This window comes from Leopardus geoffroyi, chromosome D3 (genome assembly GCF_018350155.1).
Source record: "Leopardus geoffroyi isolate Oge1 chromosome D3, O.geoffroyi_Oge1_pat1.0, whole genome shotgun sequence".
NCBI classification, from domain to species: Eukaryota; Metazoa; Chordata; class Mammalia; order Carnivora; family Felidae; genus Leopardus; species Leopardus geoffroyi.
In genome coordinates this window covers 19,058,050-19,073,508 of record NC_059339.1, presented here as the reverse complement: position 1 = coordinate 19,073,508, position 15,459 = coordinate 19,058,050, and the positions used below count along the sequence as shown (strand labels likewise).

General features: G+C 53.4%; 2 protein-coding genes across 2 annotated transcripts; both read right to left on the bottom strand.

The window, feature by feature from the left end:
* Positions 1-601: 601 nt before the first annotated feature.
* On the bottom strand, positions 602-8,648 carry LOC123587377 (glutathione S-transferase theta-4-like). The gene is made up of 5 exons (XM_045457096.1): positions 7,850-8,648; positions 6,243-6,330; positions 2,826-2,976; positions 2,089-2,265; positions 602-915 (listed from the first exon to the last, which is right to left on the bottom strand). The coding sequence occupies exons 1-5, from the start codon at positions 8,058-8,060 to the stop codon at positions 718-720; spliced, it is 825 nt and encodes a 274-aa protein (XP_045313052.1). The 5' UTR covers positions 8,061-8,648; the 3' UTR covers positions 602-717.
* A 130-nt stretch (positions 8,649-8,778) lies between these two features.
* On the bottom strand, positions 8,779-11,337 carry LOC123587378 (glutathione S-transferase theta-1-like). The gene is made up of 5 exons (XM_045457097.1): positions 10,888-11,337; positions 10,715-10,802; positions 9,588-9,738; positions 9,129-9,305; positions 8,779-9,044 (listed from the first exon to the last, which is right to left on the bottom strand). Exons 1-5 carry the CDS (start codon positions 10,997-10,999, stop codon positions 8,844-8,846), a joined length of 729 nt encoding a protein of 242 aa, XP_045313053.1. The 5' UTR covers positions 11,000-11,337; the 3' UTR covers positions 8,779-8,843.
* Between the last annotated feature and the right edge of the window lie 4,122 nt (positions 11,338-15,459).

The following is a 15,459-nucleotide window of genomic DNA, read 5'->3' as shown; positions in this document are numbered from 1 at the left end:
GGTAAGCTCTATGCCCAACTTGGGGCTCGAATTCACAACCCTAAGATTGTCGCATCCACACGACTCCTGAAACAGAATACTATGGGCACCAATGACAGTCACAACAAAGTTTATTGCAATGAGAGGCAAGGCCAACTGATCAAGACCGACACTCTTGACCCAAGTGCGGTCTCAAACAGCCGGGGTACAGAGTTTTTATAGCTGACCACATGGTCTTATCATCATCTGGGAACAGAACAAAGAAATAGTTCCCAGATGGGGGTGGAAACAGTTCAGACCTGCCCTGCCCCATTCCAATCAAACACTAATCCAGTTGATTTTCCTTGAACTTTTGTTCCCTTGATTGATAGGCCAAGGCTGTTATCTCTTAGTCTACGGTGTTAAAGCTGTTATTTCTTAAGGCTACAGGTTAGCCCTACACTACAATTTAACCCTTACAAGATCAAGAGTCACATGCTCTACCAACTGAGCCAGCAGGGCACCCTTAATCGTATTTAACCTTTAGCTTTTAAACTCTTTTTGGAACCTGGGAGGACCCATCACCACCACCTTCTCCCACACGAGAACTTATGCTCACACCAACTGTCCCAGGCCCAGCAACCATGGTGGTTGTGACAGTACTTTATTAGGTGGAGAAGTGGAATTGTTTTCAACATCTCCCCTAAGGAAAGAAGCTCGAAGGCCTGGGCCAGCCAGGCCCTGCAGGATGGGCTGCTTCTACTTGAACTTCTGCAGCAACTCACAGATCCTCTCCTTGACCATTGGATCCAATGTTGAACTGTCCCACTCGGCCAACCTCATCAGCCGGTCATGGGCCTCCCCAAAGAGGCTAGGGCCAATGGCCAGCTCCACCCTCATGCGCCACTCAGCAATCTTGGAGCTATCGAGGAAGACATTATAGTTGCCTCCCATGGGCTGTAGATACACAAAGAGGAAGAGATGGTCAGCCAGGGGACCAGCCCTACCTACGTCCCCTCCTACAGCCTCAGGGTGTCTCCCTATCTGCCGCTGCAAAGAGTCTGTGACCCATCCCACTCCCAGGCCTGAGCAAGGGGTCATACGCTATGTGATAGATGTGAGGTGGGGGCTGGAAGGTCAGAATCTCCAGGTTCTCCACTGGTCTTGCTCCAAGGTTCCTGAACCCCTCTCTGAGGTGACTCCTGGCCCAGATGACTCCTACTTTTTAGTGTGAAACCTCCCATGAGCCCTGCCTTCTACCAGGGAAATCCCTTATTCTCAGATGAGAGTGGGAAGAATTCACACATTGAATTTCCTCCACATTGAGCCTTCCTCTGTGATCAGGCGCAGGGCCTGGAATGGGAGACCCAGCAGGTAGTCTAAGAAACCTGCACGCAAAAAGCTTGGGGGCTCCAAAATGGGGTGGGGTGGGTGAAATGTAAGGGGTAGGGTTTGAAATGTAGGGGACTACACCACCTGAGACAGAAAAACTGAAATGGTTTTCTCTGGTGCTGATCTGCCCTGCACACTGACCATGGACTAAAGCGGACATTTTGCATACTGGCCAGAAATTGCGTTGGCCTCTCAAGACATTGGCCGGGGTCTCAACTGGCCACCCTGCATACCAGCTAGGGCAGAACTAGCCACCCTCCCCTGCATGTAGAAACCACATAACTGTCCCACACCCAGGTGGACCCCCAAAAGCACTGTGGATGCCCCTCCGACCCAGAACCAGGGAGCTTCCTTGTATAGCTAGATGTCTGGTGCTCTAGAAAAGAGGCATTCATCCAGAAGGACACTTTGGAGGCCTCTGGACACTTCCTGGAGGGTCCGGCAGGAGGCGGAGGCATCCAGGACCCTGGCTGACTAACTGAGAAATGTTGTGTTCTTCTCCCTGTCCCAGGCCTGCCTTCCAGCTCCTGCCCATGCTGAAAAAGCATTGTGAAGCATGGATAATCGTGACCCTCCTTGGTTCAAAATCTCCTGTGCTTCTGGTTACCCCTGGGTCAGGTCTAGGCACCTGGCTCCCAGAATCCCTCTCCCTCCAGCAGCCTATCCTCACACTATGGCCCGAGCGGTCACAGAGGAGTCCTACCTCTGCCCAGGCTGTGTCCCTACCCCACTGCACACCTGCATCATCTCCACCAGGGCCACCACGTCAGCCAGTGAGATGTGGTCCCCAGCAATGAACATCTTGTCCTGCAGAAACTTCTCCTCAAAGAGCTGCATGCTGTTCTTCACCTCTGCCAGCATCTGCTCCACCTTCTCATCTGGAACCTCCTCACCAGTGATCATTGGGATCAGCATCTGGCCGGGGTGGGGGAGAGGAGGGAAGAGGAGGTTGCACCCTAGTCCCATCTGACCCTCCAATCTTCAGCATCCTTGTCTGCTAGAGAGGTGTTGGACAGAACCAAGGATGTAAAGCAAGTTCACCTCTTTTAGCAGTTCTGGTTGGTAGAAGTTACCTGGGGCCATTGTCCAGAAGGATTTTGAGATCCTAGCAGGATGGAATCCTGTGATTGATTAGTGATGTCTGTCACAGGCATGAGATAAGAAGTAAGGGTACATATACATACATTGGCTAGTCGTCATCTTCAAATTTGGTGGTCTCTCTGGGCCCTTTGACTGTGATGTTTTCTAGTTCAGAATGAAATTTCTTGAATCTTATCCAGTCTTGAGTAATATCAGCCCCTCCTGGGTACCCTTCCCCTTGTCTTTATAAGGCTTTTTCATACCCAATGGTTCATTCCACACTCCCATCAGCTCTGTAAGGCAGGCAGGAGAGGGAGCTGAGGAAATGATGCTCAGGAAGGGAGGGAGACTTGCTTGAACTCACTGGTGGTCAGCCCGGCCTTGACCCCACTCACCTTGATCCAGAGGATCCTGCTCATGGGCATCTGAATGGCAGTGTGCTGCCAGGCCATGAACTCATCCACGCGGGCACGTGTGTGCAGGTCTGGTGGGTACCAGTGTGAGGGTGTGCTGTACTTGCGGCACAGGTAGAAAAGGATGGCCACGCTGCAGAAAGGAAAAGTCGGGGGGCACTGCTCTTGCCTTCCTCAACATTGTTACACCCACCACCCCAGCATGGCCGGGGCGCAGTGTGGGGCTTCCAGCCACAGGCAGGTGCTAGGCACTGACATTCTTCTGGGGGGAGGATGAGCCCAAAGGGTGCCAGGAAAGGCAGTCAGTCCACCAGTCAGCGAGTGCCCGAAGGGAGACCAGCAGGGTGAATGGGATCTGATGGATGGCATGAGGAAGGGCAGTGTAGACGGAAAACAACATGTATGGGAATTCAGGGGTAAGAGGTAGCCACACTCGGTCTCTCTTTGTCTCTCAAAAAATAAATAAACATTTAAATATAAATAAATAAATAAATAAAAGAGGGGCGCATGGGTACCTCAGTTGGTTGAGTATCTGACTTCAGCCCAGGTCATGATCGCACAGTTCGTGAGTTCAAGCCCCCAGGATCCCAGCTGACAGTGCAAAGTCCACTTCAGAGCCTCTATACACTCCCCTCCCTGTCCCTCTCTTGCTTGTGCTATCTCTCAAAAATAAACAAACATTAAAATATATATATTTTAGGGGCACCTGGGTGGCTCAGTCGGTTAAGCGTCCGACTTCGGCTCAGGTCACGATCTCGCGGTCCACGAGTTCGAGCCCCGCGTCGGGCTCTGGGCTGATGGCTCAGAGCCTGGAGCCTGCTTCCGATTCTGTGTTTCCCTCTCTCTCTGCCCCTCCCCCGTTCATGCTTTGTCTCTCTCTGTCTCAAAAATAAATAAATAAACGTTAAAAAAAATTTTTTTAATATATATATATATATTTTAAAAAGGGGGGGAGCGTCTGGGTGGCTCAGTCAGTTAAGTGTCAGACTTCAGCTCAGGTCATAATCTCACGGTTCATGAGTTCAAGCCCCATGTCAGGCTCTGTGCTGACAGCTCAGAGCCTGGAGCCTGTTTCAGATTCTGTGTCTCCCTCTCTCTCTGCACCTCCTCCGCGCGCTCTCTCTCTCTCTCTCTCAAAAATCAATAAAATTTTTAAAAATTAAAAGAAAAAAGGGGCGCCTGGGTGGCGCAGTCGGTTAGGCGTCCGACTTCAGCCAGGTCACGATCTCGCAGTCCGTGAGTTCGAGCCCCGCGTCGGGCTCTGGGCTGATGGCTCAGAGCCTGGAGCCTGTTTCCAATTCTGTGTCTCCCTCTCTCTCTGCCCCTCCCCCGTTCATGCTCTGTCTCTCTCTGTCCCCCAAAAAATGAATAAACGTTGAAAAAAAAAAAGAAAATAAAAAATAAAAAAATATAGTTGCTAAGAGAGTAGGTGTTAAAAGTACTTATCATAAGGGAAAAAAATCTACAACTATATGTGATGACAGACGTCAACTAGAACTTACCATGGTGATCATCAGTTCACAATATATACATAAACTGAATCATTATGTTGTACACCTGAAACTAATATAATGTTGTATGGCAATTGTATCTCAATTTAAAAAAAAAAAGAGGGGTGCCTGGGTGGCTCAGTCAGTTGAGCGTCTGACTCTTGATTTCGGCTCAGGTCATGATCTCACAGTTTGTGGGTTCAAGCCTTGGGTCGGGCTCTGTGCTGACAGTGCAGATCCTGCTTGGGATTCCGTCTCCCTCTCTCTCTGCCCCTCCTGTGTTCTCTCTCTCTCTCTCTCTCTCTCTCTCAAAACAAACTTAAAAAAAAAAAAAAAGAACCAGATCTGGTACTTGGGTGGAGGGGTTCTGAGGAGGACAGGGGCCACAGGGGTACAGGGAAGGTACAGACTGGAGGCACAATTTGGAGGGAATGGTCTTGCTCTTGGCTGGTGGAGGGCAGGAAGGGAGGAACTCAGAATGGACACATGTGTTTGAGGTGTCTAGAACATCTGGGGTCCCAGAGGGTCCTGAGTCAGAGTCTGATATGACATCAAAGTCCAAGAAGTGGGAGCCTGCCCCCCTGTGCCCCCGCAGCCCACCACAGAGTCAGCAGGTAAGAAAGGAGCAGAGGTGGGAGGGGGGAGAAGGGAAGGAGCAGCCTGAGAGGGAGGTCCCAGAGGTAACTGTCTAAGAAGGTGGGAAACATCAAGAAGGGAAATCCTAAATCCTGAATCATCTCAGTTGATCTCACAATAACCCTGTAAGGTGGGTCCCAGTATGCTTACATTTGGGGAAACTGAGGCTCAAAGATAACAACGAACTGGCCAAAGACACATAGCCTGAGGCTACCAGAACCCAGGAGAGAAGCTTTTCCAGCTCCTTCACAGGGGTTTTGACGTCTAGCCTCTAGGAATGCAATACATTTCTGTTGTTCTAAGTCATTTAGTCAGTGGTAATTTTTTACAACAGCCCTAGGAAAGTCATCCAGGACTGGGGCCACCCAAGGTCTATGGTCCACCTGGAAGATACACTTGACAATCATGAGACCGCCTCTGAAGCTGTCTGAGAAACAATAAACCCCTGAATCTCACCAAACCTCTACTTCCAATGACCAATTTACAGGAAATGAAGGGACAGAAAAACCATGTTAACATGACACCATGAGAACACGGTCAGCAAAACTTAGACTGTGGGAAACTCCTCAGGACAAAGGATTCTGTTTCTTCAACCATAATGAAAATGTAAAGGCAGGGGCACCTGTGTGGCTCCGTCGGTTAAGCATCTGCCTTTGGCTCAAGTCATGCTCTCACGGTTTGTGGGTTTGAGCCCCACCCTGGGCTCTCGGTTATCAGCTGTCAGCATGGAGCCTGCTTGGGGTCCTCTGTTGCGCTCTCTCTCTACCCCTCCCCTACTTGTGCTCTCTCTCTCTCTCAAAAATAAGTAAACATTTTTTAAAAAGTATATTAAAAATGCAAAGGCAAAAGGTGGGACATGGAGGGAACTATAGGCAGACCACAAGCTGCCATACTTGTAGTTTATTTGGAGCTGGATTCAAATGCACAAGCCACAAAGAAAATATTTTGGGGATTTTTTTTTTTTTTTTATGAGCCCTCATCTTTTATCTGGCAGGTAGGGGAATAGAGGGGAATAGAGTGGGTTGGTTACGGGTGATGCAAAATGGGCTCCCCACGTGGACCACTGTTGGAATTGTGTGATGGGTATCCTGTGGAGGTCTTCATATCCCTCATTAGTTAGTATTCATTCTACTTTGGTGTACATATAAAATTTTTCACAGTAAATAAAAAATAAGTACTAGTAGGTCGGCTCCACATGAATGTCCCAGGAGGAGCAGAGACAGATGGGACTTACCTTTCAGATAAGACCTTCAGCCCAGGTAAGAAGACTTACCTTTCAGATAAGACAAATTTTCCATCTTTGAGGCTGGGTACCCTCTTCAGGGGGTTGATCTTTATGTATTCCTTGCTGTGGTGGTGACCTGAGAGGGGTAGGAAAGGTCTGAGGGTGCTGGGACTCTAGGAAAGAGAGGCCCAGGTCTCCCAGAGGCAGATGCCTTTCTCCCCCTTTTCTCTAGAAGGAGAAACAAGCCCAGAGGAACACCATCCATGGCTCACTTCAGGTCAAAGGGCAAGTCAGTGGCAGAATCGGGATTAGGATCAAGACTCCTGCCCCCATCCCAGGCTCAGTGACCAGGACAACCCGTTGGCTTACAGAAGTTGGAGGCCTCCAGCCCCCACTCCCAACTCGGCCTGAAGCCATAGCCTGTGAATCCGCAGCAGCCCTAGAAGCCTGGATCCCACCCCCACTCCTTCAGCCCCAGCCCCAGCACACAGCTGGAATCCAAAAGGGAGCCTCTCATATACAACGAATCTATCAGAAGACTTGTTTTGTTGTGGTGGGTTTTGTTTTGTTTTGTTGTTAAGTAAGCTCTCCGCTGCACAAGGGCTTGAACTCATGACCAGCCCCAGAGATCAAGACTCCACAAATTCTAGCAACTGAGCCAGCCAGGCACCCTGATCTAGTGGGAGTTTTAACTCTTCCTCAACCAGCTGCCTCGGTCAGAAAACATTTCTGGGGCTGGATTCACACCTCATTTCGGAGCACCTGGCCTCCTCCTCTATGTTCTAGAGGCTTCTGCCTCTGCAACGTGAGCTTTTTTTTTTTTTTTAATTTTTTTTTTTTTTCAACGTTTATTTATTTTTGGGACAGAGAGAGACAGAGCATGAACGGGGGAGGGGCAGAGAGAGAGGGAGACACAGAATCGGAAACAGGCTCCAGGCTCTGAACGTGAGCTTTTAAGAACCTCCTCCATGCTTGGGGTAATGTTGGAGACCAGTGCTCTGCACCTCACCCCGGGCCTGTGTCACCCTGAGCAGGTGTGAACGTGGAGGGAGAATGAGTGTGGCCTGAAGAGGTAGTGTTGACTCAGATTTGGATGACCACACACTCCTGCGACCTTTGCCAGCTCATCTGATGTGCTGCAGCTAACAAGATACTGCAAGGCTCTAATACGATACTGCCAAGGGCTCTAGATGGGAGACCAGGGGATGCCTGGCACTCTTCCTTCCACTTTATCTTTATAAGAGCCTGTTCATAGGGCTCCTGGGTGGCTCGGTCAGTTAAGCGTCCAGGTCTTGGGTTTCAGCTCAGGTCATGATCTCACAGTTTTGTGGGTCCAAGCCCCACATTGAGCTCCACGCTGGCAGTGTAGAGCCTGCTTGGGAATCTCTCTCTCACTCTCTCTCTACCTCTCCCCCACTCACACTGTCTCTGTCTCTCTCAAAATAAATAAATAAACTTAAAAAAAAAAAAAAGAGCCTGTTCATCATAGCAGGGCAGAATTAGTCACAGGGCCGGACAGCCTACGATTCCCTTGGAAAGTCTGGACTTTAAGGTGGGGAGTCGCCTCTGTGTCTCCGCTTCTCAGAGACGCTCTGACCTTGCGTCCTGCCTCCCTGCCAAGGCCAGACCTATGCCGGGCAGCGTGGGGTGCCTACCTTTTAGCAGATCCACAAACTGGAAGTCAAAGGGGATGTCGTTCTTCCTAGCAAAGATGTAGACAGCGCGGCAGGATGCTGACAGCAGGTCCAGATAGAGCTCCAGACCCATGCTGAGACACGTGTCGGGCACCCCCACCAGCCACAGCCAGCAGGCTCTGAACCTGAGCCTATATGCGGCCTGAGCCCCTGGGCCTGGCTCTGTGCCCATCGGCCCTCTCCAACCCAGGCCTAGGACCCCGCATTCTGGAACTTCTTGTTTCAGTTGGTGTTGTCATGAGGCCAGGAAGCCCGGAATTCTCACAGCAGCAAGAATTCTCGGGAGACTCAGGAGTAGACAAGGGAGAGGACCCTGGCTCAGGGGCAGGAGGTGGGGGCCACCTGCAACCCTGCCCTTCCCCCTTCCTCTTGGCACATGTGTGTGCCCGTGGCCCATGTCGGAGAAGGACTTACACGCAGGAATTGTGAGGGCAAGAACTTTATTATAGAATGTAACCCAAGGGCCTCTGCTGGGTCCAGAACGAGGATGGGGCAATAGGAAGTAACCATGGAGGGTTTCAGAAGCAAGGATTGGGGGTATGCATAGGTCAGTCTAGCCTGAACTATGGTTAGAAAAGTGTTGAGAGAAAGACAAACAGGATCCTAGGGAGCAGTCAGGGCACCGGGGACAATGCCACAGGAGTATCTAGGGTCAGCCAGTGAAGCTGTGCCATGGAGAGAATCCCAGAAACTTCCGGTCTGACTTGGGACTGGCAGTGGCCAGTGGAGTTCAGCAGCTGGCAACTCAGGAAGGTAACTAGAAGCCCACGAGAGGCCTGAGTGCTGCTGCCTCTAGGCTGCATCATCTCGGGAGATCTCTTGTCCCTCCAGATTCTGCTCAAAAGCGGGGAGACCCCACTTGGTAAGGCAGAGGAAGCTGGAGACAAGTAGACGTCACACAGCATGTTTATTGTGGGTGGGAGAGTGCAGGGGAATGGGCTGGGCCACATCCCTCTCAACTGAGCCGCTCCTGCAGCCGATGCACCAACTCCTGTGCCAGCCGGGGGTCCTGCTGGGCGTCTCTGGGGTCCCGCGGCTGTAGCACAAGCTTGTGCGCATCTTGGACAAGCTCAGGGCCCAGGGCAGCCTCTACTCGGGCTCGCCAGGCTGCCAGCCGGGGCCAGTCTCGGAAGAGGTCGCAGCCAACAGCAGTGGGCTGGGGAGACAGGGTAGCCAGAGCAGGGGACTCAGACCAGTGCCCAGAGTGCCCCCAGAGGGCAAACAGGCAGGAGAAGCTTACCTGCATCAGCTCCGTGAATGCCATCAGATCTGCTAGGGAGACCTGCTCGGTAGCCAGGAAGGGTTTGGCCGCCAGGACCTCCTGATCCAGGTGCTGCAGGGCTGGTTTCAGCTTCTGCAACAGCCGGTCTAGGCGCACGGTGTCCACAGGCTGCCCCGAGAAGTGGGGCAGGAGGGACTGGGCCAGGGGGAATGGAGGCAGCTTATCCTGGGTTCCTCCAAACATCCTCAACCACCTCTCCACCCCTCCCTGGCCACCGTCCATTAGTGATACCCCCTGGGGCACTGTATTCAGAAGGATCCTGAGGATTCGTTTAGACTCGGGAAAGAATGCCGTGATCAATTACAGATGTCTACCCGGGACAGTGGATAGAGGGCTGTATATGTGCCCGTGGGTCCTTTCCAGCACTGGGGGTTCTCACTGCTGCCCAAGCCTGCATAATAGGGCGGGGAGGCTCACCTTACACAGGTAGACATTGGTGGCAGGCAGCTGGATGGCCGTGTGCTGCCACGCCAGGTACTCGTCCACTCGGGCGCGGGCCTGCAGGTCAGGTGGATACCAGTATGGCGCCGTCTGGTACTTGCGGCTCAAGTATAAAAGGATGGCCACACTGCAAACAGGGGGTGTCAGAGAGTCCCCCACCCCTCAGGGCTAGGCAGCTTCATCTCTCACAAACAGGGTGATTTGACTGGATTTCTGTCCAACACCACCTCCGGGGGAGGCCAACCCCACTCCCACATCCCCACCACGGGCCATCTTTTCTCCACCAAACTGCTCCATTCCTCACGCGCTCCCCGTGGACCCATATTTCCACCGCCCCTCCCCCGACTACTAACCCAGCCAGCCCTCTGCCTCCAGACCCACCTCTCTGGCATCCGGGTCCTACTGAGCAGGAGGGAGGCAGACCCGCCATGGATATCCTGCGCAAGGGATCTCCCAGTTCCCTCCCGGGCCAGTGCTCCCTAGCAGCCAGGGTCCGGGGGAGGGGATCGAGGAGAACCCCTTTCTTGATCCTCCCTGGGCTCCTGGCACCCAATTTCCAAATCAAATAATAAAAATATAATGGCAACTAGAAAACATTTTATAGAAAAAGGTGGTGCCCAGTTTCCATTCTCAGGCGGGTCCTGGGAGGGGTTACATTACTACTCCATTTTACAGGGGAGAAACATGGGACACGAAGTTCTGTGGCCCCTCCGTGGCCGAGATCGAGGATATGGGGAACTGGGATTCAGAGCCCAATGCAAATCTGGGGCTGCCTAGCTCCTGGCTCCTGTGACTTGAAAGCCAGGTTCGGGACTCCTGGGGAAGGTTAACCTCAAGCTTGGATCTTCCCCAGCAGAGTCCAGGTTGTCCAGGCCTAACAGAGTGACCTTTGCCCAGCCCTCCATGCTGAAGCTACCAACCAGCTTTAGCCCCAAAGCAGCTCCTAGTCCAGCCTCTTGCCCCCAAGCTGGGTGAGCTAAAAGGAGGAAGAGGAGACCACAGCAGTCTGGAAAGATCTCCAAGTGTGAGACCATCAGCTTTCTGCCGTCCTCTCTCCACCTCCCCCAACCTCGAAGCCTCCACAGGCGCCAGGACCCCATTACCTCTCCGCCAACAGGAAGTCTCCATCCCTCAGGGCAGGCACCTTCCCCAGGGGGTTCACCTTCAAGAATTCAGGCTTCAGGTGCTCCCCTGGGGGATGCAGAGGATGGGTGGCTCAGCAAGATCTGGCTCCTGGATGCCACCCCCCATGTGGCCCAGCCTAGCCAAGACTCACCTCGTCCCAGCTCCACAGGCCGAAACTCAAAGGGAATGCCGTTCTTCTTGGCGAAAATGTAAATGGCACGGCAGGGGGGCGAGTACAGGTCCAGAAACAGCTCCAACGGCATGCCTGCCCCGCCCAGTGTCCTCCCCTGCTCAACACTCTAGCCTGCTTCCGGGGAGGTTTGCTTGGCCCCTTCAAAATGGGACCCAAAGACGTCTGTTCCCCTCCCCCAAGCCTACTTCCTCTGAGCTACGAGCTGGGCGCCCTGGCAAGCCTCCCCACCTCCTGGGCTGTCGGTTGAGTGGAGGCAGGGTGGGCTGTTGAATATTTGTCGCTGGTTTTTCAAAGCAGGGTCCCCAGCCTGGCCCTCCTCCTGCTTCACTGGGTGTTACAAGCCCCTGGACATCCCCAGGTCCTGCCTCTTCCCTCTGGCTGGGCCACTCCCTGATCTCTGCTTCCTGGCAGCCGGGGAGGCTTTCACAACCTTTCTGTCGAAGTAGGAGTCTCCCTGGCAGAGGCGCACTATTGGTCTTTAAGGCCTCTTATGTTTTTCCTCCCACTGCACCTGTGCCTCACACACAGACTCACACAAACTCACACACAGAGTCCCACACACAGAGTCTCTCTCTCTCCTCTCTCTCTCTCTCTCTCACACACACACACACACACACACACATGCTCATGCTCATACTCACATGCCCCCAGCCCAGGCCTCTCCTCTCTCCAGTCTAAGTAACTGTCCTGAAATCCTGACGTTGTAAAGGCATCTCTCTCTTGACTGTCCTCCTCCGGTGCCCCCCACCGCCTGGGGCTCAGACCGGCCCCCTGGAGTCTTCCCTCTCCTTACCCACACCTGTTCCCTCCGGCCTCACCAGCTTCCTCACCAGCCCTTCTACTTCCATCCCAGGGCCCGCTGTCCTGGTCCACACAGCACCAGAGGGGATTTCTCAAGTCCAAATCTGATCCCATGCTCCCAAGCGCCCTCAGCCCTGCAGTGCTCCCTCTCCCCACACTCCCCAACCTTGTCCATTTGCCTCTCAGCCTTCCTCTGGGACTGTCCCGTGCACTTCTCTTCTGTCAGAACCCAAGTCTTGAGACACTGAGGGTGAGGTTGTGAGGCAGGGCCTCCATGAACCCAGACAACGGCCATGGGTGGGTTGGGAGCTGGGGCCTGGCATCCACACTGGCCCTGGCCGGTGGGGCGACTCGCGGAGCAGGTAGCAAGCCAGAGTAGCCCCCTGGGAACTGAGCCATGGTCTCCCAGGAAGCTGCCCCTAGCCCCATTCTGGGACCTGAGGAGGTCAGAGCCACTGACCATGCAAGGGAACTCTAATGCCTTCCCCACTGTTTTCATAGGAACTGAAGTCTGCCAGGCAGGACTTTTTAGGGACACATTGCACCCCTTACAAACACACATACTCACAGGACATGTGGCTCGGGCAGAGCTGACCCCACCCTTAGTTTTAAGGATAGTTCATGGCCCAGCCCAGCCAGTGAAGACCCTGTATCCCTTGACCACTCTGAGTGGATCATGCAGGGTCCTAGGGCTGTGAGAGGAGTTCCTGGGAAGGAAGGACTGGGAACAGGCCCAAGGCTGACCCCTGCTGAAGTGCATTGTCATTCCCAAGGAGAGGCCGGGAAAGCGACTGTCTGCAGAAGGAACACAGCTGGCTCAGATTCTTCCCTGGTGGAGGAGGACAAGGGCTGGGCAGCCTCCAGGAGCCAGGCTGTCCAGAGCCAGCCATCCTGGAGCCCAGGCAGAAGGGATTGAAGCCAGGCAGGCCCAGCAAAGCCAGCAGCCATCCAGCAAGTCTGTAGATGGGAGGCTGGGCTCAGACTTGGCATGTCCAGAGCCATCAGGGAGCCCTGGGTCCAACACCCTGGGACCTGTAACCCAACCCTGCACAGAAAACCCCAACTGGGTTTACCATATTGGATAGGGGTCACAGCCCTACGGTGAAGGGGAGGAGCAAGAGAAGGGAGGAATAGACAGAGAGTAACCTGGAAGCAAGGTGGGGAGACAGAGATAGGGAGGAGGGCAGCAAGGGACTCTCGTTCACTCATTCATTATTCATTTGCTCATTCATTCGCTCATCCAACAGAGAGACTCAGACAAACCAAAAGGCCAAGGATAGGTGACCAGAGAGGAGTCTTTCTTATATCTCCCAGCCTTCTAAGCGGACCTATGATGTAACTCTGGTGGAGCCCCCGGGAGGGATTGACCACCTGCCCCCCGGATCTTCAGGATGGGGCTGTGGCCCTGGCACAACCCTGTACCCAGGAGAGCCTCCATTAACTCCTGCTATGCCACCAGCCATGACCACTCTTCCCAGCACAACACAGCCAAGCCCCACATGGGTCATAGGGCTCACGGACAGGTCAGTGCTGAGGCTTTGATTCTAGACTCCAATACAGGAGTCGGGGATAGCCATGCCACTGACCCCAAGGGCAGCCACAGGACCTGAGGAAAGCCAGGGAAGGATCCCACCATCTGTCAAACAGAGATTTTGGCCCCCTGGCCCTCTAGGCAAGGTCAGCGGAGGGAGGCTGCCTGGCTGGTCTGAGCTCATGCCTGCACCAGCAGCTCCTTCAGCACCATAAAGTCAACCAGCGTCACCTGGGAACTTGAGACGAAAGCCCTGCCTCTCAGGAATTTGTCTGTCCCTGTTCCTACCCAGCTTCTCCCTGGGCACTTGCCTACAAACGAGCAGAACCAGCACGAGTCAGGTGAGTGGAGGGTGGGCTCAGTCTGCAGCCCCACCCTCCAGCACCTTGGCCTTGCCTACGCCTGTCATACTCCCTCATCACCCCTCTCACCTGGGTCCACACAGGCATGCCCAGGGGGTGTCCTGGACACAGTCGTCATGCCAGCTCGGGCACTCATTCATGCAGGCATGGGCCTACAAGTGAGATGGCATCAGGGGGCTGCTGTCTGGTATTTGCAGGCAGGGTGGGGGCAGTGGCCTTGAGGACCCTGGTACCTAGCCATTCCTACCTCCCTCAAAAACTTGCAGGCCTCTGGCAGAAGAAGTCTCTGCCATTGATAGATTCCCCCTTCATCCTGTCCTCCACCCAGCTCTCTCTACCCCACTCCACCATCCAGTGGTCAGGCCATGCCCCCCCTCCCTCCCCCCCCTGCTGGTTATGTACCTGGGCAATTACAGTTCCTGGGAACTAACGCCCAGTCCTCAGCGTGGCTCAAGAGCCTGTGCTCATCTTGCCACGTTGACCTTGGTCTCCCAGCATATGCCCTTGGCCACACCCGGCTGCTGGAGAGTCAAACACACTCAACCTTCCTGCTTCCAGCATTAGCTCAGGCCCTTCCCTCTGCCGAGACCAATTTGGGATTTAAGGTCACTTCCAGGAGTCTCTTCTGTCTCTCCTCCTGGCAGGCAACCTGGGGATCCTGCTGCCCCTCTGTCCTATGATGGTGCCCAGCATGGCTAGTTCGGTTGTGGCCTCCCTCCCGGACATAGCTGTCACCTACACTGAACTCACAGTGACTGTTTAACTTCATTAACTTTATTGTTCGTTTACTTCTTATACTTTATTGCAGTGTCTGTTGAAAGAGAAACCATCCAATTGTTTGAACAACAAAGTAGCTGGTTTGGATCTAGAAGGCACAGGCTGCCTCCACCCCCAACCCCCTGGGGAAAGATGGAAAAGGCCCCGGAAAGCAAACAAGTATGAAGGATCTCTGAAAGGGAGTCCATCAGAACAGGATCTGAGGGGGAAGACAACCCCGGGGCCCCCAGGGCAGGACAGATGTAACATGGGAGCCTGGACTCAGGCTGGAAATGACACAGGCTGGACCAAGCAGGGGCACCAAGGCCCAGGGAAAGGGGCTCAGAGCCCTAGGTTAAGGACCCCATTTATTGGTTGGCACTGACATCTACTGTCACATCTAAGAACTGCAGCCACATGAGCCGCGTGGCCTCCCGCTGTAGCAGGGGGAAAGGGGGTGCCTGGGAGACTGGATCCTGGCTCTCTCATAAGAAAACTATTCACTCACTGGAAAACAAATATTGTCAAATGGAACTGTAAGAAACTTGAAAGTGTTGTGTACTTTGACAAGGTCTGTTTCTGTGACATAAGTGCAATTTCCCAGAAGTTTTGTGTTCAGGCACGTGGTTGGTGATGAGAAGCCCTTGATTACAAAACAGGGTGTTGGGGGGCGCCTGGGTGGCGCAGTCGATTAAGCGTCCGACTTCAGCCAGGTCACGATCTCGCGGTCCGTGAGTTCGAGCCCCGCGTCGGGCTCTGGGCTGATGGCTTGGAGCCTGGAGCCTGTTTCCGATTCTGTGTCTCCCTCTCTCTCTGCACCTCCCCCATTCATGCTCTGTCTCTCTCTGTCCCAAAAATAAAATAAAAAAAAAAAGTTGAAAAAAAAAATCAAAACAGGGTGTTGGCTTTCAGTGATTTTTTTTTTTAATTTTTTGTTTAATGTTTACTTATTTTTGAGAGAGAGCTAGAGACAGAGCACAAGTGGGGGAGAGTCAGAGGGAGAGGGAGACACAGAATCTGAAGCAGGCTCCAGGCTCTGGGCTGTCAGCACAGAGCCCGACCCGGGGCTCAAACCCACGA

Coding starts and splice junctions, on each gene's coding strand:
- LOC123587378 (XM_045457097.1), bottom strand. CDS start 10,999: ATGCCGTTGGAGCTGTTTCTGGACCTGTACTCGCCCCCCTGCCGTGCC. Junction 9,739..10,714: donor GACTTCCTGTTGGCGGAGAG/GTAATGGGGTCC, acceptor CCCTGTTTGCAG/TGTGGCCATCCTTTTATACT. Junction 9,045..9,128: donor CATTCACGGAGCTGATGCAG/GTAAGCTTCTCC, acceptor CTGTCTCCCCAG/CCCACTGCTGTTGGCTGCGA.
- LOC123587377 (XM_045457096.1), bottom strand. CDS start 8,060: ATGGGCACAGAGCCAGGCCCAGGGGCTCAGGCCGCATATAGGCTCAGG. Junction 6,331..7,849: donor GTTTGTGGATCTGCTAAAAG/GTAGGCACCCCA, acceptor TACCCCTCTCAG/GTCACCACCACAGCAAGGAA. Junction 2,977..6,242: donor AAATTTGTCTTATCTGAAAG/GTAAGTCTTCTT, acceptor TCCTTTCTGCAG/CGTGGCCATCCTTTTCTACC.